Source organism: Centrocercus urophasianus, unplaced genomic scaffold (genome assembly GCF_019232065.1).
Source record: "Centrocercus urophasianus isolate 14NV4802_14NV808 unplaced genomic scaffold, USGS_Curo_1.0 seq_13, whole genome shotgun sequence".
NCBI classification, from domain to species: Eukaryota; Metazoa; Chordata; class Aves; order Galliformes; family Phasianidae; genus Centrocercus; species Centrocercus urophasianus.
The window spans coordinates 24,556,961-24,580,060 of record NW_024884475.1 but is presented as its reverse complement, the minus strand read 5'-3'; the positions used below and the strand labels follow the sequence as shown (position 1 = coordinate 24,580,060).

At 37.4% G+C, this 23,100-nt stretch overlaps 2 protein-coding genes across 10 annotated transcripts in view; one reads left to right on the top strand and one right to left on the bottom strand.

Moving 5' to 3' along the window:
* Positions 1-2,025, top strand: part of LNX1 (ligand of numb-protein X 1) — a 143,618-nt gene extending 141,593 nt beyond the window's left edge. For 4 of the 5 annotated variants that reach the window (XM_042811560.1, XM_042811561.1, XM_042811558.1 and 1 more), the window contains one exon: positions 510-2,025. In XM_042811560.1, coding sequence (XP_042667494.1) covers positions 510-645 — 136 coding nt within the window. In that variant the 3' untranslated portion in view covers positions 646-2,025. The remainder of the gene's footprint in view (positions 1-509) is intronic. The other variant, XM_042811562.1, reaches the window with a different exon arrangement.
* Positions 2,026-2,165: 140 nt separating this feature from the next.
* The window catches only part of FIP1L1 (factor interacting with PAPOLA and CPSF1), a 37,464-nt gene continuing 16,529 nt past the window's right edge, over positions 2,166-23,100 (bottom strand). For 4 of the 5 annotated variants that reach the window (XM_042811563.1, XM_042811567.1, XM_042811564.1 and 1 more), the window contains 8 exons: positions 21,567-21,660; positions 20,330-20,483; positions 17,039-17,065; positions 16,454-16,508; positions 14,437-14,492; positions 6,393-6,612; positions 3,127-3,264; positions 2,166-2,412 (listed from right to left, as the gene is read on the bottom strand). In XM_042811563.1, the coding sequence (XP_042667497.1) occupies positions 2,265-2,412; positions 3,127-3,264; positions 6,393-6,612; positions 14,437-14,492; positions 16,454-16,508; positions 17,039-17,065; positions 20,330-20,483; positions 21,567-21,660 (892 nt within the window). In that variant the 3' untranslated portion in view covers positions 2,166-2,264. The remainder of the gene's footprint in view (positions 2,413-3,126; positions 3,265-6,392; positions 6,613-14,436; positions 14,493-16,453; positions 16,509-17,038; positions 17,066-20,329; positions 20,484-21,566; positions 21,661-23,100) is intronic. The other variant, XM_042811565.1, reaches the window with a different exon arrangement.

Sequence of the window (23,100 nt, the reverse complement as noted above, 5' to 3'; positions counted from 1 at the left end):
GAAGACAACCATGTTTCATATTAACAAATTAAAAATTTCTAGTGAGCTCAGTGGAGTACAGAATTAAGCTCTGAAAACAGGACACGTGTCCTGAACTTAAACAGACTTACTTTCATTGTAGAGTATTTCTGGATGGCTTTCTTAGCAATCTCTAGTATAAGTAAAAGATGCATCAGTTTGATTTCTAGGGCAATAAAAAGAATGCCAGCAGAGGAGCTGTTCTACACCCCCAGCTCAAATAAAAGCCAAACCAAACAACAAAACCATCCAACCACAATACTACGTAGTCTTTAAAAGGTGATTATAAAAAGGAGGGGAATCAACTTTTTCCTTGGGTAGACAGTGACAGGACACTGCTCTGTGCTGCTCTGTTCCCTTATTCATGAACAGCAGTGAGCCTGAAAATAATGGTGACACTTCTCCTACCCAATGAATGGACATACTTTGGCACCGTCCAAGGAGAAGTGCCCTTGTTTAATATTCTCATATTTTGCCTTTTGTTTTTTCAGATGTGGAGATATCCTCCTCGCTGTCAATGGCAGAAACACATCAGGAATGATGCACGCCTGCTTGGCAAGGATGCTCAAAGAACTAAAAGGAAAAATTACTCTCACGATTGCCTCCTGGCCTGGCACTTTTTTATAAAACAAATCTTCATGGAGATCTCAAGAAGTAATTTAACACAGAAGAAAGGCAAACAAAAACAAGAAACACTACAGCTGTCAGCCATCTTTGCTTTTTGGGAGGCCAAATATGTGTTTATAAAGAAATGGTTTGTGAAATTTCAACCTGCATGTCAAGAAAAGCCAAGTTTAGACAAAGAAAAGGCACGTGTCAAAGAATCACTTTAGAGTGATTTAAGCTACAGACTTAAGTTATTCCTTCCCCATGTCCACAAGTTTTTTTTTTTTTTTTTTTTTTTTATATCTATTTAATGCATTATAATAATAATGAAATTCAGGGAGCAGCACCTCCTGCTCACCCACTTTATTTTGATTTAGGAAAAGAAATCCCTGAATAACCTGTGGAAAAAATCCTTGCAATTTTTCTAATTGCAAAAATCAGGTCAAGATTTTTATCCAACACATGAATAGCACTTTGGTTATGTGTACCTTTTTGGGTCAGCATGAAGCTGATATTTTGAAGACTTTCAAGTACCCTTTGTTATTCTGTAAAACTGTGAGTTTCTAAAATTATTAAAAATAACTGTAACTGTGTACTTGTACAGATGTTATTTGCATCCAAAAGAAAATGAACCGGTACCCTGATGACAAGGTGTAACTTCTGCTGTGCTGCCGTACCAATCTCACTTGTCACTGTGCTAGAAGGTAAAAAGTGATGATGGACTTGTTATTTTTTTCTTAAAATAGTTCTTTGCCTTTCTCTGCAAGATGCTCATTTTTCAAAGTCTTATTTTTTTTTCTCCTAAAAGCCAGCAATGCAGAGAGGCTGTGTTTGTTCATCTTTATCACGTTAGGCACAGCTGTCCCCGAGCACGGAGACTAAAATGAACTTTCTCTTAAGCCACTGAAAAGCAGCAGGGATGATTATCCAGTTTAATTCTTCTTTACACGCCCACACAAACCAGATGTAATTACCAAGTGTATGATCACACTCACTCACTCACTCAGTGTTCCCTCAGACTGAGGACAGTCTGCACCTTTCCCCTTCCCTCTTGTTCTTGTTCTCATTACGCTTCAGCATAAAGCTCTTGAAGAGTCTGCAATTTTCTTCCTGTCCCTGCAGTAAAGGACGATCTTTTCAAATGTGACCTCCAAAAGCGATACTGAACTCACACTGTTCCAGATGTTGGTGTATAATAAAGTGAGTGCACACTGCTTCTAAAGCCAGCAGAAGAATGACCTTCCCACCGGCTCACGAAAAAAGGAGACAATCAAATACAAAGAGTTTGAAATCCCTACACGTGTTCAAAGAGCACCATTTTCAAGCTGTAAGATGTTTTCGCGATGCTTCTTAAAAGTGAAAGTCAGCCCAGGAATCTTAATCTGAAAAATTTATTCTTTTATTTTCAAAAAAAAAAAAAAAAAAAAAAAAACAAAAAAAAACCAAAAAAAAAAAACCCAAACAAAAAAAAAAAAAAAAACCAAACAAAAACAAAAACAAAAAAACCAAGTAACTTTTGATTTTGTACTAACAGAACAAGATTAAGAACAAATTATTTTAATAACCAGAAAAATAACAAGATTCATAGTAATCTATTTCTGGCACTAATATTTATGCGAATAGGCAAAAACCACACAAGCCTATTCCGCGGGGGCAGCTTCAGTGTTTTCCTGCTCAGGAGCAGGTTCACTGCTGGCTTCTTTTCCTTCTTTGCTTCGTTTGGATTTTTTGTGTTTGTGCCTTCTGTGGCTGTCCCCTTCTTCACTGTCGTGACGGCGCCTGCTGTTACTAAATAAAAAGAGGGAAAATACACCTCCAGCAATTGCATGACACTTCGGCCCCCCTTCATCAGAGTACTGAAAACTACAGCCTTTGCGTTCATACTTGAAAACTGGCACCTTCTCCTGTTCTGTCCCACATAGTAGTTGGATATCAGAATTGAGCTGAAGTGTTCAAGTAGTGTCATGTATATTCACACACCCTGTATTTTTTATTTTTACTGCAATGTTTGAATAATTTTAGATTTGCAACCCATATTCTAATAGTAGTAATTCTAGTTATGTCACATTCCTACTAGTATCCCTAAAAGTTTAACTTCTCATTCATCCCCTCTATCTGAATTTCTAATTCAAAAAGGATCAAGATGAATAATTCCTATGGAGTGAAAATAAGAGTTATTTCACTACGTTCATGTGTTAATGCTGATGAATGTCAGCTTCACTCTACCTCTTTCTCACCCATCATTTTAGATTTTTTTTCCACAAATTTATAATTTCTATTCACTATCCAAGACAGCCATATGCATCAATATGAAGTTACCCTGCACCAACGCTGTCCACATTTTATACAGCAAGCTTGTTCCAAGTAGTACATCTAAGTGTTTACAGTCTTTCCACAAAACTCCAGTTTGTTTGGGGTTCTTTTAAAAAAATATTTTTTAAGCTGGTTAAGTCTTTATTATCCTGTTTAAAAAAAAAAAAAAAAAAAAAAAAAAAATCAAACCTTCGAGATGATTTGTGCCTCGTATCTTCTTTCTCTCTGTGTCTCCTCTCTCTGTGTCGGTCATCTTTCTCTCTGCTTGTCCTATGGCGGTCGTAGCCTCTTTCTGCATAGTCTCTGTATCTGTATCGTTCTTCATCACTGATGAAAAGAAGACCTTTTCAGGACAGTAACACTAAGCAGTATCTATATATATATACATAAGAAATCTTTACACACTTTTGAGAAAAATGACCAAAAAAATCTTCATGTTGCTTCTGTGTTTCTAAACCAAAACCAAATCCGCACCCTATGTTAAAAGGCTATTACAGCTCTTTGCCTTATACTCTGGACTTACCAAGTCCTACAAGAAGATACAACATAACCAGGCTTATTTTGATACTATTAAGCTGACAAAAGCCAAGTGTTACATTCTTTCCTTCATGTTTCTTTGCTAACATTTACCATAAAAAAAAAAACAAGTCTTTTCCCAGCTGCCTGGACAGCAGCAGATCAGACAAATCATGCAAGGAGAACAGCTCACCTCAAGAGAGCTTTGTCATGCACTTCAGCAGTGAGAATTCAAGTCAAAACAATTTTATCTGCCATAACTTGGATCTAGACACCATTTCCCAAATGAGAACATTACATCAGTGATCATTACAGCCATGCACAAAAACCTCAGAGAAGGGGCGGATGCCTGAAGCAACAGCTTTCAATGAAATTTTATACGATTGTATCACGAAGCAAATTAAAAAAAATTAAAAATCAGCAATTTAGGGTAGCGTAGGGAAGCATCAAACAGAACTCAGAAACTCCTGTTATTCTAAGAAACATTACAAATTCATACACTGAAATTAAGAAAACTACAGCTCAAAGTTATGACTTACGACTAAGCGATACAGCTGCACTGATAAATGACTACATTAACATGATGCACTCACTACATCTCAGAGTGAGCAGCTCCAATCTGCTGTGTCAGATCACAGGATGGCTGAGGTGGACAGGGACCTCTGGGTCCATCTGGGCCCAGCCCTGCTCAAGCAGAGACATCTGGAGCAGGTGGATGCCCACGTCCTCCAAGAGGAGACTCTGCAGACTCTGGGCAGTCTGTGCCACTGCTTGTCACCTGCACAGTCACACAGCTGCTCCACTCTTAGCACTGTCCAATTACTACTTCTGTGACAGTGACCCAGGTGTCAATATCATTTCTTTAAGATCTCACTAAGGAATTCAGCTCACTGCATTTTGACCTTTATCACACAGACTGTTCAGTCCTGCTCAATCCACCTGGACACCAAGTTCTTTCCTTTAAAGCTGGTTCCGGCCAAACATGCTCTGCTTTGTTGGATTATTGGCTCCAATGACCTCAGAAATATAGGTTCTTTTCTTTAAATTACTAAGGAGCAGCCATGAGACATGTAAGGTACCAATCAGACAGAGATCTGTACGTTTCAGAAGCAACTAAATGTTGCAAATTAACAGAACAGAATCAAAACCATACTCTGCAGAAGAAATCAGTCCAAAAAAAACACTGCCTTTTCTCAAGGGGTATGCTGAAAAAATGCACAATTTCATCTGAGGACAGCAGGACAAAGAAGGAATAAAACACAACTGAGGGTTTATTTATAAAGCACATTTTGATTATACTAATAAAGTAAAAAAAAAAAATACATCAAATTTTCTTACAATTCTAAGAAATATATAGATTTTTTAAATTTAGACAACTGCCAAAAACATATAAAAAGAGTAATTTCTGAGCAGTAAAAAGGTAAAGATAATCCTTATCCCAAATCTTGCCAAACTACTGCTTAAGTTTAAACAAAGGGAATTCAAATAAAAGCAATGCATCTGTGTTGTCTCCAGAATACTTCACATTCTCATAGCTCAATTTTTGAATGCACAAAATTGAAATAAACCTTCTTAAAATATGTATTTATGTATAAACAAAACATACAGAAATGTTATGCCTGCCTGTTCAGTCTTTATTAAATCACTTCCACCTTCTCTGTGATTCCCAAACCAACTCATACGAGCTAAGGGCCTCCCATTTTCTTAACACAGCCATGTGGCAACAGCTTTGCTGCAGATGGTGGATAATTTAGTCACATAAAAAAAAGTTGAGGCCTGCTCTTCCCCCTCCTTTGCAGATAACTCTGGCAGCAGCACAGAGATTTCTCTGGGCCTGGAAGCTATTAAGGTTCATTTCAAGCACCCTTGAATGACCAGGCTCCTTTCTGGCCTTCAATCAAGCTGTCTGAGAAACAGATGTTTAGATTGGGCTGAGTTCTTAGAAACTGACCCTGTAATGCAGCACATGCGCACAGGAGAGGACATCACTGCAATAATTTTGGCATCCGTGCACATGGAAAAGCTGCTTTCCTGCATCTAGTTTGGGCCTTTAGCTAACAAACATCGTGCAAAAAAATCTTGTCTCTCAGTTGAAGTCGTTTGCGTTAACTCTGGGTGTTCTCATTTCCTCCAGCATAAAACCATTAGCAAAAACAATCAGCTTAATAGCTCATGTATATTTTTCTGCAAAATTCAAATTTAACAATAAAAACTGAGAAAAGCAGTCTAGACGTCCACTCCAAAATATTTAGCAAATATTGAACAAAATAAATATGAATAAATCTGGCAAGCCAACACAACTCTATGGAGTCACAGAAGGTTCAGCACTAAATGCTTTCTGTTTGTGCGCATGAACTGCAGAATAGCTGCACCTTTTTTTAAAGGCAATTAGGTTTGAAAGCCTGAAGAGTAATAATTATCCATCTGAAAAGAAATAATTAAAAAAAAAAAAAAATTGTTGTTGGCCTTAAATAAGTTTTAAAAAGGTTGGTTGGACAGATTGGTATCCAGCCAGTGCAAATGACTGAAGTACCCATCTCTGCAGCTCACAACACCATTAAGGACAAATGTTGTTCTGTATTGCTTGTGGCACTGAGATGGCAACTAAGACTCTTTAAATACTTCTGTAGGTTTTTGTACAACAACTGAGGTGAAAGAGAACAGAATATCTCATACACAGTGCTTAAATCCCACCTTTACTCCGTATTAAAACAAATCACGAACAACAACTTGGACGTATACTGTAGCTTCTCCATTTCTGTTTTACATTTAGAAATTGAATTTCAGTTTCCAATTGTAAAGGGAGCAAGGGAAGAGGCCACACCCTCCATCTCTTGGAATATACAGATGAACATTGGACTTTAACGCTGAAGCACATGACATAGCAAGGCCTCAGGGCTTAAAACAGAGCTGCAGCACGTTTGAGACGTTGCACTGACCTGTTGAACGCGCTTGAGGATGGGCTGTGATCTCGGTCCCTTTCCCTGTCTCTGGTACGTTCTCGATCTCTGTCTCGGTCCCGGTCCCGGTCTCGATCCCGAGATCGATCTCTGTCCCGCTCCCTGTCCTTCTCTCGCCGTGCGTAGTAATCCCACTGTTTGCTGCTGTCCATAAGACTAGACCATGAAGGAGCAGAACCTGCAAGGTGCGGAAAGGTGACTAAAGAAAAAGACGCCGGTATTAGAAAGAACAAAATCAGATACCATAAGAAAACTGTAGCACTTATGTGTGAAAGCAGACGTTTGTTAGCCTCCTTCAAAGACATTTTCCAATCTTTCCCTTTCAGGTAGAAATTAGTTTTGTGCAAACTCTGCATTTTTTCCACGATGCTAATAAAGGCCTCAGCACTCCTTTAAACACTGCTTATGAAGAGATACAGAACCAGGTAACACAGTCCACAGAAAAACTAGGGAAAGGAGGCATACAGCTTTCTATTTTTACTCTCAGTGTTACTGATATTAGTTGCTCTCAGTGTTCTCTTCACCACACTTTTTTCATCACAGAACATAATGGTAACTTTAGAGATTTGTCCACAGACTCACTCTGGAGAGAAGAAATAACACTCCTGATCACATGCTGTAAGATGCTATTTCTAACAAAGACTCATCACAATCACTATTACTGCTAAATCAGTGCAGTTTCAGAAAATGAAGTGTATTGTTCAAAGACTAAATGCTTAAGAAGTTAAGAAGGAAGTCACAGCACAACACAGTTATGGTTGTCTCACGGTTACCTCTCCAGGTAACCAGCAATAGCAGAATAGATGTGCTCCTCCCTTGCTCCTCGCCAACTCAGATGTAATAAATAGCTCTAATCTTAATGCCCCAATTGTTTTGTCCTGCTTTCCCCCTCCAGAAGTCCCAGGGATGCATCCTATTACTGAAAAATAAGGGCTGAAGTATTTAACTGGAAACAGCACTCTCTAGTGGGCATAGAGAGGCTGCAAATTCCAGCTTCCTGCTTATCTGATTTCCTACCAAGTGATAATACACTGTCCAACAAATAGCTGGAGTTCCCCTTCATTATCTACAATACCAGAATAATATTCACTCGATTCCACAGTGCTGTGAAGTGACATTAATCATATAATTAATAGAAACACCTACTCAGTAACATAAGTACATTACTAATGCTGTATTTAGTACTTCCCAGCTCTCTCTCAGCTATGTTCAAATTGCCCTGCCTATCACATCTGGAGCATGCCTGCCCCAGAAACCCTTGGCAGGCAGAAGCTCCCATCAGCAGTTTGCCAAATGTCTGAAGGAGTAATACAAAAGACCTTTTGAGCAGGCAACACAGCAGGAAAAAAACACTTCATTGTTAAAAAATACATTTGCAATGAAAAGCATTGTAATTTTTTAAAAAAGCATTTCTATGAAGGTTTGCTTTTAACAAAATGCTTGACGCTGCTTCACTTCAGAGCTACAGAGAAAATGAGGAGTTAACAGGAAAAAAAAATACCCTAACACAACAGTTATGTTGTTCATTACACTGCCAAAACTGACATTCTTCTAAGGAAAGGAGCCAGAAATAGCAAAAAAACAGCTGGACTTTAAAGACTGCTAATTTCCTTGACTTGCCACTATGTCAACAATATACGTATGGTCTACAAAGCTTGAACACACTGGCTGACACAATATTCTGATCTGAAGTGTGAACTTCAGCTTGACTCTAATTGCACACCACCAAACAATTACCTTTTTTTATTAAGGGTATTATAAACTGCTATGATGAATCCAGGTTACTCCTTCACACCTGCAGTAATTCTCATCAGAAAAAAGCATGTCACTGTCACTCCAACAACACTGAGATAAACCAGTTATGTTACTCTGAAAATACAGCGTATGTCCTATCTAGATTTTCACCAGTAATAATTTACAAAGCACAAAGATTTTAAGGGAGTGCATTTTCTAAAATAAACTGACGTTCCATTGTGGCTTTCCATATGCATCCATTCTTCTAATATTTTCAACAAAAAAGAAAAAATCATTTTTAACATTCTTATCATTTGAAACGCTGGATGTTGGAGTGGAATGTATCCTCAGTAAGTTCACTAATAACATTAAAGTGGGAGGTACTGCAGACTCCTTGGAGGGATGAGAGGCCTCGCAGAGGGATCTGGATATACTGGAGCACTGGACAATCAGCAACAGCAGGACGTTCATTCAACAGAGGAAAATGTGGGCTGCTGCAGCTGGGATGGAGCAATGTCAGACACAAGCAGAGGCTGGAAGATGAATGGCTGGGAGCAGCTCAGAAGAAAGGGACCTTGGGGAGCCAGGGACAGCAGCTCAGCATGAGCCAGCACTGTACCCTGGCAGCCAAGAGGGCAAGCCATATTTTGGGCTGCATCACATCCAGCTAAGCTAGCTGGTAAAAAGAGGTGACTCTCCTGCTACATACAGCATTGGTACATCCTCACCTCAAATACTGTGTGAAGTTCTGGGCTCCACAATAAATGTGCCTAGAGGGAGGCAACAAAGGTTGTAAGACATGTCCTGTAAAGAGAGGTTGAGGACACTTGGGCTGTGTGTTCTGGACAAAAAGAGGCTGCCTGAGAGATGACCTTACCGCTTCCTGCAGCTCCCTGAAGAGAGGAAGCAGAGGGAGGTGCTGAGCTCCACTCCTGGGAACCAATCATAGAAAATGAAAGAGTGGTACAAAGCTGTTCCAAGAGAAATTCAAACTGGGCATTGGGAAACATTACTTCGCTGTAAAGATGGTTGAACACTGGAACAGGCTTGCTAGAATGGTGGCTGATGTACCAAACCTCTTGAATACTGACAAACATTTCAATCTCCTTAACATCCCTTCCAACACAAGCCATGCTGTGATTCTATAACAACTTGAAAAGTGGGTCCACAAGAATGTAATGAGATTCAACAACACCCAAAGTAAGATGCTGCAGTTGGGTCAGAGCAATTCCCAGATGTGTGTGCAGAAATGAGAAGAGCTCACTGACAGCAGCACTGTGAAGAAGGCATTATGGATTCCAGAGGAGAGTTCACAAAAAAAAACCCCCAAAACTACATAGAAAGCTGGACTTAAGTCAGCAGTGCGCACTTGCAGCCCAGATGTCAACCATAGCCTGAGATGCATCAAAAGGAGAGGTGGCCAGTAGAGAGTAGGTGACTGTTTGACTGTTCCCCTCTAACCCACTCTCATAAGGCCCAACTTGGAGCACTGCACCCAGGCCATGGGCCCCTGGCACTAGAAAGAGAAGATGATCAGAGGGCTGGAGTACCTCTCCTACAAAGAAAGGCTGAGGGAAGGGTTGGGCTTGTTCAGCTTGGGAAGTATCTGGGGAGATCTCACTGCAGCTTTCCACTGCTTGAAGGGAGCTTACAAACAGGAAAGGATCAACTTTTTCATGGGCAGATGATTCCCCCTTGTCACTACAGGACAAGGGGGAATGGTTTATAACTAAAAGAGGGGAAATTTAGATTAGGTGCTAAGGGAAATTCTTTACTCAAGAGGGTAGCATGGTACTGGAACAGACTGCTCAGAAAAGCTGTGGATACTCCATCCTTGGAGGCATTCAAGGCCAGGTTGGATGGGGCCCTGGGCAGTCTGATCTGATAAGTGGCAGCCCTGCCCATGGAAGGGGGTTGGAACTCAGTGGTCTATAAAGTCCCTTCCAACCTAAGCCATTCTATGATTCTACACAATAATGCCCTCATTAATATGGTTTAACTTTTGGTTAGCCCTGAAATGGTCAGACCGTTGGAAGAGACTACCATTGTAGGTCTCCTCCAGGTGGACTATTTTACTCCATTTTGATTTTAAAGTTTAATTCTGAATTTTAAACTAGGAAGAGATGGACTTGAAACAGACAGCCAGTAGTTTTCCAGATGTGTAGTGTCACAATATAAGGCAAAGCATTAATACATTTTCTTTGTGCCTCAAAAAATACTGTCTCTGGAACTGTTTCTGTAGTGCTAAATTCATTGCATGTACACATTTTGTAAAGAAAAATTCAGAGCACTGAATAAAAAAATGCTTCAGGAAACAGCAACAATCAAGTTGCTTTACCAGCAAGCCAAATGCATTGTATATACTGAGAGATGACAAAGGTAGCACTGACTCATGAAAGGATTTAAAAACAAATTGAAGAAACTGCATTTGATGCAGCAGAAGAGCACAAAGGTAAGATATTCTTGCAGCTATAGCACGGCTACTATGCCACATTCCTATTTTCTCGCAGTGAGAAAAATGGCCAAGTCTAGGATAAAGGCACCAGGGCATAAGATGAGTAATTTTAATAAGCAGAAGAAAGGCTAGTGCCTTAATCAGGGCCTGTGCTTTTGCTATGTGTTTCATACACCCATCTTTCCCTGCCATCAAACATGCTGACTGCTAAAGAAGGTAACAGGTTGAGATTCAGTGGAATCAACTAGTAAATAAGTATCCGCGTTAATTCTCTGTAAAACAATCATCTGTACTATACTGCACCAGTAAGTTCTCAATTTACCTAATTTACACTGAGAACACTGGTAAAATATAAGGCAAAATTCAAACAGGGTATGGATCACGTTGTGAGATGAGAATGGTGAGGTAAGACCTTCATCTTTCACTGGAAGGATACCCGCAACAGCAACCACCTGCCACTGAGCCTCTACAGATCCCAAAACCCATATGAAGTCCACGTTTAGAGACAGACAATTGCTTTGTTCACACATGAAAGTTTTTGCTACAATAGAGATGCCAGATACATTGGGAAAGAGGAGGTGCTCATTTTCTCCCCATTTGGGAAAAATTATCAGCTGAAAAGAAGGATTAAAGCTGGTCTAAATACAGTATTATACCAGAACAAGTGCTCCATGCTCACAGCCAGAACAGGCGATTTTTTCTGCCCAGAATTAGCTTAACCTACTATTGTTACGATACTGCTATTTTACTAACATAAGAACTAAAATGCACAATTTTCTGCAAGAGCCTCTGCTGTATAAATGTATTACAGATATGAGGTGATATCACCTGTATGGTTCCACAGAGGCACTTATCCACTCATCTCCACCAGAAAATGTTTTGAGGTTTTTTTGAGGAATGGTCTTAACAAAAACTGAGGATTATTTTCACAAAGATGAATTCCAGACTAAGATGTGGCAAAGAAAGCAATTAGGCTCAATCATGAATTAAGTGCTGACTTAATTAAGCTATTTTTTTTCTTCTCTCATGTCAAAGGCACAAAATGATGGCAGAAGTTTTTTTTTTAATTTGAACTCATAACTGGACAGAACATATTGCTTGTTGTGGTAAGGATCTTCCAGTGAGAAAGATGCAACAAAATTCTTTAAGACTTTACTCCTCTCTTTTCAGCAATATAACTCCTCTTCTCATTTAAACTAACTCATTTAAGTTCTAAGAAACCCATTACTCCAGAAAACAAGGGGCACTGTAAAGTCACTTTTCACTTTGATTAACCTATCACACATTATGACTTACATCTGCATGGGGAATTTCAGCTTGGAGATGTTACTTAACACATTAGATGACTCAACTTTTAAAAACTTCTGCTGCTTCTGTCAATTTTCATGACTTTACGAGGAGAGAGATGAAGAAAGGAGAGATGTGAGAAGGAATGAAACTCATCTGCTAAGGAAAGTAGGTAAAAGCCTAAGACAAAACATCCACACGTTTCAGCAAATCTAAAGAATACTAGACAGTAGTCCGTGGCTGGAAATTAATTCAAGTAAACCAGGATCCCCTGTTTGCTCAGACATGCTCCAGAAGCTCAGAACACTGTAAGAGCTGAGTAGATAGAAATTTTAAGACCAAATGACTGTAGTATATCAGGAAACATACATGAAAATAAATTCGGATGAGATGCACAACTATCCTGTGGGAAACTTTAAAGCACACTCAAGAAAAACAGAATTGGTAGCAGCAAGAGCATTCACATCTTTATCTACTAGAATGTATGAATTAAAACATGCTCCATCTACTCATCTTTTTCTCAAGAACTAAGACCAGCTCAGACATTCATTAACAGTCACTATATGAACATTAGGAAAGTAAGGATGTCATGCTTCTATAACCAACCAAGGGGAAAAAAAATAATAATCATGTGGCAGAGTGATAAGGATTATGAATCTTCAAAACTGTAAACCAAACTCAGGGTGTTAAGAACTGTCCACAGTTATAAATGAACAAAAATTTAAAAAAACAGCAAGTCCACCCTTTTTTTTTTTTTCTTCTCCAAATGGGTAAAGAAATCAAATACCTTCCTTGTCATTGAGCTTTTTCTTCTCCTTTAGAAATTACTTCAATGCTACTGGCTGGAGGTTAAGGGAGGAAGAGGAACTGACAAAAACCTTGACTTACAGTTTTTTACTAACAGATCTAATTGCCACTGAAAAAAAAAAACCTTCAGAAAACTGCAATAACTTGAGAAAGAATCTGAACAAGACAGACCACAACAGACCACATTACAAACTACTCTTTAATTACCTTTTCTACATAACACTAAGTATTCACATCCCTCAACCAGGAAACGTGCCTAACTTGTCTCATTGGACAAGCTGTAAATACATCATTTCCTCCTTCAGAAGAAAGAGGAGGAAGAAATACCCAAAATTTTTCTTAGCATAGAAGAGAAGTTTAAGGCATGTATGCCAATATTTTGTTTGCTGGCACGACCACAATGACAGTCATCTTTAGTATATCAATACTGCAGTAACATTAACATGCCACCCCTCCCCCACGAAGACCAACATAAAAAGACACATTTTCATGTTTCTGTAAGTATATGACAGAATAGGAAATTCTATCAAAACATTCCAAAGTGAAAACTGGAGGCTGCCTATCAGATGCAACATACGTACTTTCGACTATAAGACTGCTCTCCTTGTGATACTCTGCATGGCTTTACCTGCTAAAATTTTGGGAAATTAGTCAACAAGACCATGTTAGTTGTCTCACTCAGCTCTACTTTTTCCCAACTTCAGCAAACACGGTTGTTTTTGCTAAAAAAGCAGTTAGCATAAAGCAGCTGTTCATTTACTTCAAGAGTTCTTTAATACATAACAAGCTTCCAAGCATGAATGCAAACACTTAGAAATTGATCAGGATCCCTGCAATGCTAACAAAGTACCATTTGTTACTCACTAAACTTATCTAGCTTCAAGAAATTACCATTAACAAATGTTATTTTTAATACCTTCTAAAGGCTTGTAAGTATTTGGGAGGTACACTATAGGAATGTTTGATCTGTGCTGAACGTTTCTGTATCCCTCCCTGAACAGGACAAAACTTTCCCTACCATTTTGCCTTCCAGAAGCCAAGATCTAAGGAACAAACAGCAAGGAGACAGAAAAATCAGCGGGAGAAAAAGACCAGGCAGATGCACTGAAGGCAGCATTAGTGACTGGCTACATGTTCACCTTATATTCTCCCATGTGGGCCAAATCAGAAAGATGACAACATTTCAGTATTTCAATTACTTTCTTTTACTGAAGAAGCAGAGCTGTATGCTAGATAACAGTTCTCAACTCACTGCTAAGCTCAGTGAACTTCCATTTGATTCCACATAATGGAACTTCTATTCCAGTTCATCTTCATTATAAAACCAGAAGATCATGTTTTTCAGCATCAGATTTTTTTTTTTCCCATCACATTCACCAAAACAGAAAGAAAATCAACTTCTGCAACAGGCTACAAAAAGATCACAATATCTCAGACAAACAATTTTTTTAAAGAATATCTGCATCACTTAGGATTTCTCAATTATTGATCTTCCTGGTTAAAATGCTGACATGGTTTTCAAGACATATCAGCATACAAATTAAGTAAGCAAAAGAACAGAGCTTAGGAACAGCTGATACATCTGCAACAGTATCTACTGGTCACAACAGCAGGCAATGAGATTTCATAATGAATTTCTCAAAGGACTCGTTTAGACTCACAGCTAAAATCCTGGTAAGCATTTAAAACAATTTGACAGCACACTAATAAAAGTTTTTCAAAGCCAGCAAACTTACTCACCACCACCATATGAAAATGCACGAACAGAACGACTGTCATAGCCAGAGGAATGTCCACTGTTGTGAAGAAAATACATGTAAAATTCAGTATTACCATTAAAGCTAATTCCACCAAAAGACACACTTTTAGTACTATTTCACAGAATTGTTACCATCTTACAGACTAAAAGAAGATATCTGTTGTAAGTTAAGTATTCCATTCTGAGCATTACTAATTAAGAAAGCAATCAAGCATTACTTCACAGTTTAATAAAGAAGATGACAACAGCATTCTCTAACCTCTTCTTAAAATTAAAAAAAAAAAATAAAAAAAATCCCCATATATTCAAAACTAATATTACACTGGAACTGTTCTTTTCTATGTTCTAGGAATTTTCTATTTCAAATATTGATTATATCACATTACTGCAAAGATACTGAACTTAATGTACAATTGCTTGGAAGTGCTTCTTCTGTGAATGAAACCATTCCCATTCTTTCTGTTAACAAGTAGGTATGTGAGCACATCTAAGAACAGGTGGACTTCAAATGCTTAGTTCTATAAATATAGTATTAAATGAACTACATATTTTCTATCGTGACTCCTTTCAGAGACAGCCAACTCAAGTAGGTGAAACTAGGAAGGTTAAAATGGATGATATGTGCATAAGATATAATTCAAACACAAAATTCTTTCATGATTTTTTACCACTTCCTACATAGCTTGAATAAATTACCTATGCCATATTTAAATTGAATGCTATTTCTGTTCCTGAAGGCAGTGTAGTATTAAAACAAAGAAAACCAAGTTTGGGGTTAGTTTAGTTTAAAACAAACAAACAAACAAACAAAAAACATAAGGTAGAGAAAGGCCAATGCAACGTTGCAACATCTAACAGTATATGATGTAGCTCCCAAGCACTACAAGAAACTAGATTTTTTCACACTGTATTTCAGAACCAACGTAAATATTTACTCAAAGAAATTAAGTGACTACTGCTTAACAGGAGACACAGTCACAGTAACAGTCAGTATGAAAAACAAATTTGCTTTCATGCACAGTGAATGTATACAGGTTTTTTTTTTTTCTGGATTAAATCAGAAGTGGATTTTCTCTGATATCTGCCCTCATCATCCTGCAGCAAATACATTAACAGAATTTTCAATTTCAAAGGAACAGACACATGCACCTTCTTCCAGTGAAATCCAATAGACTGAAAAGAGGCTTGCACCATATTAAGTGAACTTTGTGTATAACCTGGCTTGGGCCCTACAGCATAATATAAATACTTTTCAAGAGCTGAGCTGACCACTTTTTCCCCCCCCTTTTAAATTTTTTATTTTATTTTACTATATATACATACATATACATATATATTTTTTCCAACACCTTTTAAATGTGTGTGTGTACATACATACATATATATAAATATATATATATATATATATATACATTCACTTACTTTAGGTGTGTATATACATACATACATATATATAAATATATATATATATATATATATATAGTTTCACCTACTTGAGTTGGCTATATATATATGTATATATAAAAATACCACTAAGCCTATCAAATCTGTGCATTTACAAACAGTATAAATAGTATAAATACAAATTTGGATTCTGACAAACTCCTGTATTTCCTGTAGCTTACAAGGGCAGAATTGTTTAATTGTGTTTAGGGGATACAGTGCATATGAGGTGAATTACGAGGTTAACCCAACTCAGCCTACAGATTGCCAAAGAATACTCCAACAACTGTTGCCTTAACTTTCGTCTTAAGTCTTGACATTGATACAGTATCACAACAAAACCAGCTAAGTGGTCATGTAACCTTCTCAAAAGAATATTAAGTGTGAAAGACGTGAGACTAGTAACATTTCTGGAAAAACACTGTAAAAATTGGAAACTGTCTCTTCACTGTTAGATAAAACTCACTGAGTAGTCTAAGAGTCCTCACTAACATCTGATTTATTAGTTACAAAACACTGATACATCACTTCATAGGATTTCCAACAGATAATCACCTTTCTATGGTGGGTATGAGGGAAGGTGGAGGACCGCCAGGAGGTGGTGGAAAGCCTGTAATAATTTATTGGGGGAGGGGCAGGGGGAGATGGAAAGGAGAAGAACACAAGAGAACTGAGTTAGGCATTTCAGAGAGCACAGTGCAACAAACTGTTTTTCAGTAACTGTAAACAAGCTTATCTGGTAAAATTGAGAACTGCTTTCCAGATTAACAAAGGCAAGGTGCTAAATATCAGTACTTTAAATCAAACAGTGTATTAATCTTAAAAAACACAGAATTTAGAAGCATAGGAAAATTCTTGAGTAACAACCAATGCTTTATAAACAACAATCACACTTGTTTTCTGTGTAATAGAAAAACAGAATGGAAAGTGAAGGAGGAAGTACACAACTTCTAAGAAATGAGGTAGGCAAGAGCTTTTTCATAGTTCTCTGCCTTTGTGGACTAAGTCTACATCTATGCACATAGCTTAGTATTTCTAAACTTTTCCTCTGTATTTAACTAAAAAGAACTCAATAAACTGTACATCATTAAGTGTTTACTTTTTAATCAAACGTGGAAAAAAAAATGTAAGCAACTTTACCTGGTGGTGGTACTGTAATTGGTATACCTAAAATGATAACAAATAAAGTATCAGTCACAGTAACAGTGCTTATCACTTGCAGACCTAAAATCAGACTGAATGGGTGGTTATCTATACATCTAAGATCAGACTGAGTTATCACAACACGCATTATCAAGAGGAGTAACTTATTTTCTATGTTTTCAGATTAAGATCTGATATTAACACCTACTGTTAAGCTTTTATGCAAGCCACGCACAATTCAATCTGGCTTCTTACTTAAATTCCTACTCTTCAGAATCTTATTTAATTAAAAGCAAAAATAGCGTAGAATTAATCTGTCTCAAGATTAGAAGTCAATTCATAACCCTAAAATGTTAAGTATCCAGAAGGAAAGTAACGTCCTACAGAACTTATTTGCTTTGATTTATATTCCATAACTAGATGAAAGGAAATGCAATTGGCCCCTGACCCTTAAAGGCTTAGCATGGGAAATACTATGTCAACATGGACAAAATATTCTGGCAACAAGAAGAATTACCGACTTTTCAGTCAATGCTATGCCACTCTGCAATTAATCATTCAGATGCTACTTGAAGGGGAAAAAAATGCTTAGTAATCTATTTTCTTAAAAACATCTGGGAAGTGAGAATCCTTTGATGCAAACACATCCAAAAAGTGTTGCAACTCTGCTGGTTTTCTTGCTTGCTTGTTTTGTAGGCAGATGCCAAAAAGAAACTTCACTCTAAAGGCAGCAGTAGTTTAACTAGGGCAGTGCCAGTTTTAGTTCACTATGGCAACACTCCTCAAACTCCATAAAACATCCCAGAGATAAAATTACTGTATCAGACTTCTGTGTAAATGTACTGAAATGTACAGGAACCAATCAGAACACTTCCACGGGGCGCTGGACCACATTTGTGATCACAACACACAAAGCTACCTCATTTGCTTAACTTCTCATACATTTTACACCTTTGACCACTGTGCTTATTAACCTTGCAATTTATTTTCCCTCAAAAACTGAAGTTATGAAGGCCTTGCCACTCCTAAACAACAAAAACATTTAGCAGGTTATAAAATCAATTAGTATTAAAACCAAGGTGTTTGTGCTCAGATGCCCAAAAATCAGCCTTTCAATGAGAGCACAATTCCAACTTCTCTGAGGAAACTAAGATGACTTAAAGAAAACAACCATATCTTAAAGCCAAGATACTTTTTCCTGGCATAAATATGCAGATATAAGTGTTTAACTATTAGGCAGTCAGCTTAAATACAATCATTTGAGAATCCACGAAAAATGTATCCGCTACCATGCACAGTAATGTGGAAGATTTTGTTTAACTAAACTTCTGTTTTGTCTTAAGACAACATCAGCAACAACCTTAACAAGAGCTACAGCCTTTTGCTGATGAGATCATTGATACAGGAGGGGATATTACAGAAAATCCTCTGTAAGTTTTAAAATCAGCCATGAAAATCTTTACAATTTTTGTCCAAACATTAAAATAATAACTTCAATTTAGGCATATGAATTTTTTCACAACACCCCAGACCATCTTCCAGAACTGCTTTTTAAATGTGAATTTAGAAGATATTTGAATATGTTACTGGCAGTTTTAAGTATGTTCCATTTACATGCATTTCAACAAATGAATCAGGCAATTACAGAAACAAAACAAAACAAAAAATTCATGAACTTCAAGTAAGGGAAAATTAGCAATCTCTAACACTTCACTCCTTCTATTAAAGCAGTGAAAACATGCTTACCTGAAGCACCAGACAACTATTTATTTTGAGAAATGAGGAAAAAAAAAAAAAAGACTGCAATACTGGGCCAGCACAGGGACTAAATCAGCCCAAGAAGCAGATTCAGCACGGATCACGTCCCTAAGATAAACTGCACAGCAGCATCACAAAGACACACCTGGCTGAAACCTACATATTCCTGTTTGTGTCAAAAGCAATCCAAGTAGCATCAATACAGAATTTTACTTAATGTACTCAGAATTGCTTTCAGGACACTCTACACAAACCTACTAACTCAAGGCTAGTAAATGGTTGCAGAACACCAAGTAGGTTTTGCTGAAGGAAAGCAATGCCACACGCTCTATGATGTAGAGCAAGGTATCAAGTTTGGCAATGCTTGACACCATATTCCAAGTTAGCTAACCTATGTAGTAGCCCAGAACGCTGCAATACAGCCTGACCTGGAATAAAAACTTCTTTCACCACACTAAACTAAGACAGATTTTCTTATTCAAATGAAAAAAACATACAGTTACTAGGTAAGCCCTGGTATAAATCTAAGTAGTCAAACTTCCCAAAATTACGCAGCATAATTTTCATACCTGAGTAGCTTCCTTCTAATCCCACAAATACAGACTGTACTTTAATTACATTCTTAAACTACAGCACATAAAACAACCTTTTGACCCATTAAATTCCGTTCAACAGAAGCATCCACTTTCTTCTTCAGATTTAAATTAATCCAGCACAGCATTAAACCAAGAAAACAACAAAAAACCCATCTTTTTGCTACAGACAGTGGTCTCTTAAGAGAATTTGAGAATCTTCTGTGTTTGGCAATTAGAATTCCAGAACTCCTTTCTCAAAAAAGATGTGAATCGCAACAGTGAATGAATTCAGAACAAGAGACCAAACTTCAAAGCAGGATCCTTTTTCAAAGGGGCTTTTAGAGGATGTTTTATATTTGGAATACTTAAATTTCTGGCAAGTAGTCTCGGTTTAATATTGGGTAAGAGTGCGTTTTTTTTCCCTCTCCCTTCACTGAACCTAGGAGGGATGGCAGATTCTATTTTAGGAATAACTTTGAAGATAAAGAGCTGGCAACAGCACAATTAAAATAGAGGCCTGAAGAAACCAAACCCACAGATCTTAATTGTTATTTTCGAATCCACTTGAAGCATGGAAGGCTGTTGAAAGAGACTTTCTGAACAAGTGTTTGTCATAAACCTGTCCTTAAACCAGAAGACAAAAGCCAAACCTGGTTGCTAGATTTGTAGCATGCATGCATTTCTTTCACCTTTAAAAAGCTGGACAGGTGAGGAGTTTCATAAGAATAGCACAGCACACCTATGCAAAAAGTTGGATAAAGATATCAAGTACTAAACTAAGACTCTAACTGAAAGAATAAACCACCTTACATCTTGCAGACATATCTAAGGAAAGAGTAGAACACAAAATTCTGAAATTCTGCATGTACATTTAAATCAGCATGGAATGTGCTGTCTTTAATTCATTATCATCAGCCTCTTATTTTCAAAAGTCTGTGTGGGACTGAATATTTACCTGGAGGAGGAATCAGAGGCGGAGCAGTACTAACAGTTGGAGGGGGTGGGAGGAAAGGAGGTGGTGGAAGGTGAGTAGGTGGAGCTCCTGGAGGGAAAAATGGAGGTGGCTTGGTAAAATTGTCTACTTCAGGATTAGATCGTTCTGAAAGAACCTGTAAAATATCAAACTGCAGTTACAATTGCTACGTAAAAAGCGTAGAAGATAGTTTTCTTTTTTTCCAGTTACTCTATCAGGGAAGTATTTTGCACCTAAAAAGCCATATTCAGATAGTTTAAGTTCTACTCCAATCCCTATGTTCAGTGTCCCATACTTGCAGAGTACCTCTGAGAAGAAAGGCCAACAGGGAACAATAAACATTGGATTTTAGAGAGAATATAGGCCATCTGAATATGGCCCTACCATCATCCTTCTTTTATATTTAAAGGGAAATACTTCTTTAAAAAAAAAACTATCAACATTTAAAGAATGAAAAAAAAAAACAAAAACAAACCCAAGATTTTAAATTACTTAAACACTGTGAGAAGTTCAGTTGAAAAACACAATGAAGTGTTTTCAACATAAGTACCACAATCCATTTTCATTATTCAAAAATCAAACAAGCTGGGATGGAATGCAGCTAGCAAAGCAAACTTGATTCTTCTACACAGTTCAGTCAGGAGAGGATATTGAGGGTTCAACCTTAATGCATTCACTCATTGCCTCAAGATAACCTAAGCCCATAAAGCCTAAAATCATGAAGACAACTAATATAACTTATGGTAAAATAGTACTGCCTTTATTTATTTATTTATTTATATTATTCTTTTTTTAAGTACAATCAACTATTTTCTCCTTAACAACATGTTTTAGAACACTATGTCTTAAATTATGTGTGAAGAAGATTGCACTTGCAGCATAAGTCTGGCCAGAATAGGAAAGGAATACATAGTTGAAGTATTTGTCCTTGTCACATAGTAAAAAGACCTACTATAGACCATCTAGTCTTTTAAACTGTAGGTCTACAATATTCTCATATCCTTTTAGGAAGCAGAACTTCCAAAACACTAAACATTTTATCTTTTTATATGTATCAAATAATCCATATCAGTATACTTCAATTGCCACAACTTTCTTCTTCAAGATAAAAGTACTCTTCTGTTTCTCATTCATACAAATTGGAGTATTTTAATCAGAAGCCAAGGAGAAAGCAAAAACGTTTTTTAATTGAAGATAGTATAAATCTGCAGTATAAAACCTGTATGTTGCTGTTCTCATTAGCACGTCGTCGTCCTTCTACCCTGCTGATAGTGATGGTCTGTCCAATCACATCGATTGCGCCAGATAATCGCCTGCAACACAGGACAAATCAGAACACTGAACAAAATCGCTCATCATCCCTCTCATCTCAGAACATACAGTCTCTATACCAAAAACGAAGTATTTTGAAATTTATTCTTAAAATAAATCTTGCTTCACACTCAAAGGAACGTTAGACCAGTCATTCATACTTTTCAGTTTTCCAAATGCAAAATGTCTCTCCCAAGCAGCCCAAAAACAGCTGCATAGCTAAACACTGTGTTCACCTTAAAGAAGCAGGCAGCAGAAGACTTACCTTAATGTCTCCCTTACTCAGATGGGAAGCAGACTAAGAACATCTACTTTAGAAGTGGTTAGCAATGGATTTTTGGAGAAAGAAAGGAGAAGTGGCATCAACATACATTCTTTCCTTCCTGGTTTTCTGCCAGTCAAAAATCCAGACTATCCATATAATTTGACCACTCTGTTTCATATCCCCTGATAAACATGCATTTGCACAATCTCTTCCGAACCCCCTTGTAATTTTAACCTTGGGATCATACCTTTTTCAGCCTGACAATTGTATTTAATGCCCTACAGACCTTGTGTCAAAAAAATGAAATAATGAAAAAAAATTCTGTTGCCTGGCATCATAGTATTCCTGGTACTTCTGTTACATCTCTTCCCCAGGCTGAACTAATCCTCCCTCTCCTCATCCAAAAGCGAGGAACTTCCATTACTTGGTTCTCCTTTTTGCACTTTTCTACTGTAACCCTTCTGACATGACCAACAGAATCACTGATAGTACACAGATCCCAGAGCACCATGGCTTTATGAACTGTTAGCATTACTCTTCTCATTCTGACACCTACTGATGAAGATAACTACTATTGTATTTGCTTATTTCGGCTGACACTGGAAGTTCAACTGACATTTTGTGAAGAAGCAACAATTAATTCCATGAACTCTTTCCCAACTGTTAACAGGTAATCAGAGTCCATTAATATCTGCACAGATTACTAGGGTTGATTTTTCCAACCCTTTTCCCCCTCCTACTCTTTTTCCTCATATGATTCCTCACAGATTAACAATTTTCCCTAATAGAAACTAAATTGACTTGGAACCACCCATATTGATGAAAAAGACACAGCCCCTCAAAGGACAACATAAATGAGAAGTTTTCCAATTATAACATCCCACTCCAAAAAAAAAAAAAATTGTTTTTTTTTTTTTTTTTTCAGCCTAAATTTTGAAATAATCAACACCTGCTTTCCCAATCCGCCTCATCAGTCTTGCACAGCATTCCAGCAAAGCTGTACCACATTTGGTTTATATTTTGCTATTAATAACTAAATTGCAAACATGGATGCTATAAAACAATTGCTAAACCAATCAGGTTTTATTACAAGACAAAAGAATTGTAATTTCATTTACAAGTGAAATTTTGTAGAACAAGATGACTTGGTTTCAGTCTTCACAATAGCAGCCCATTT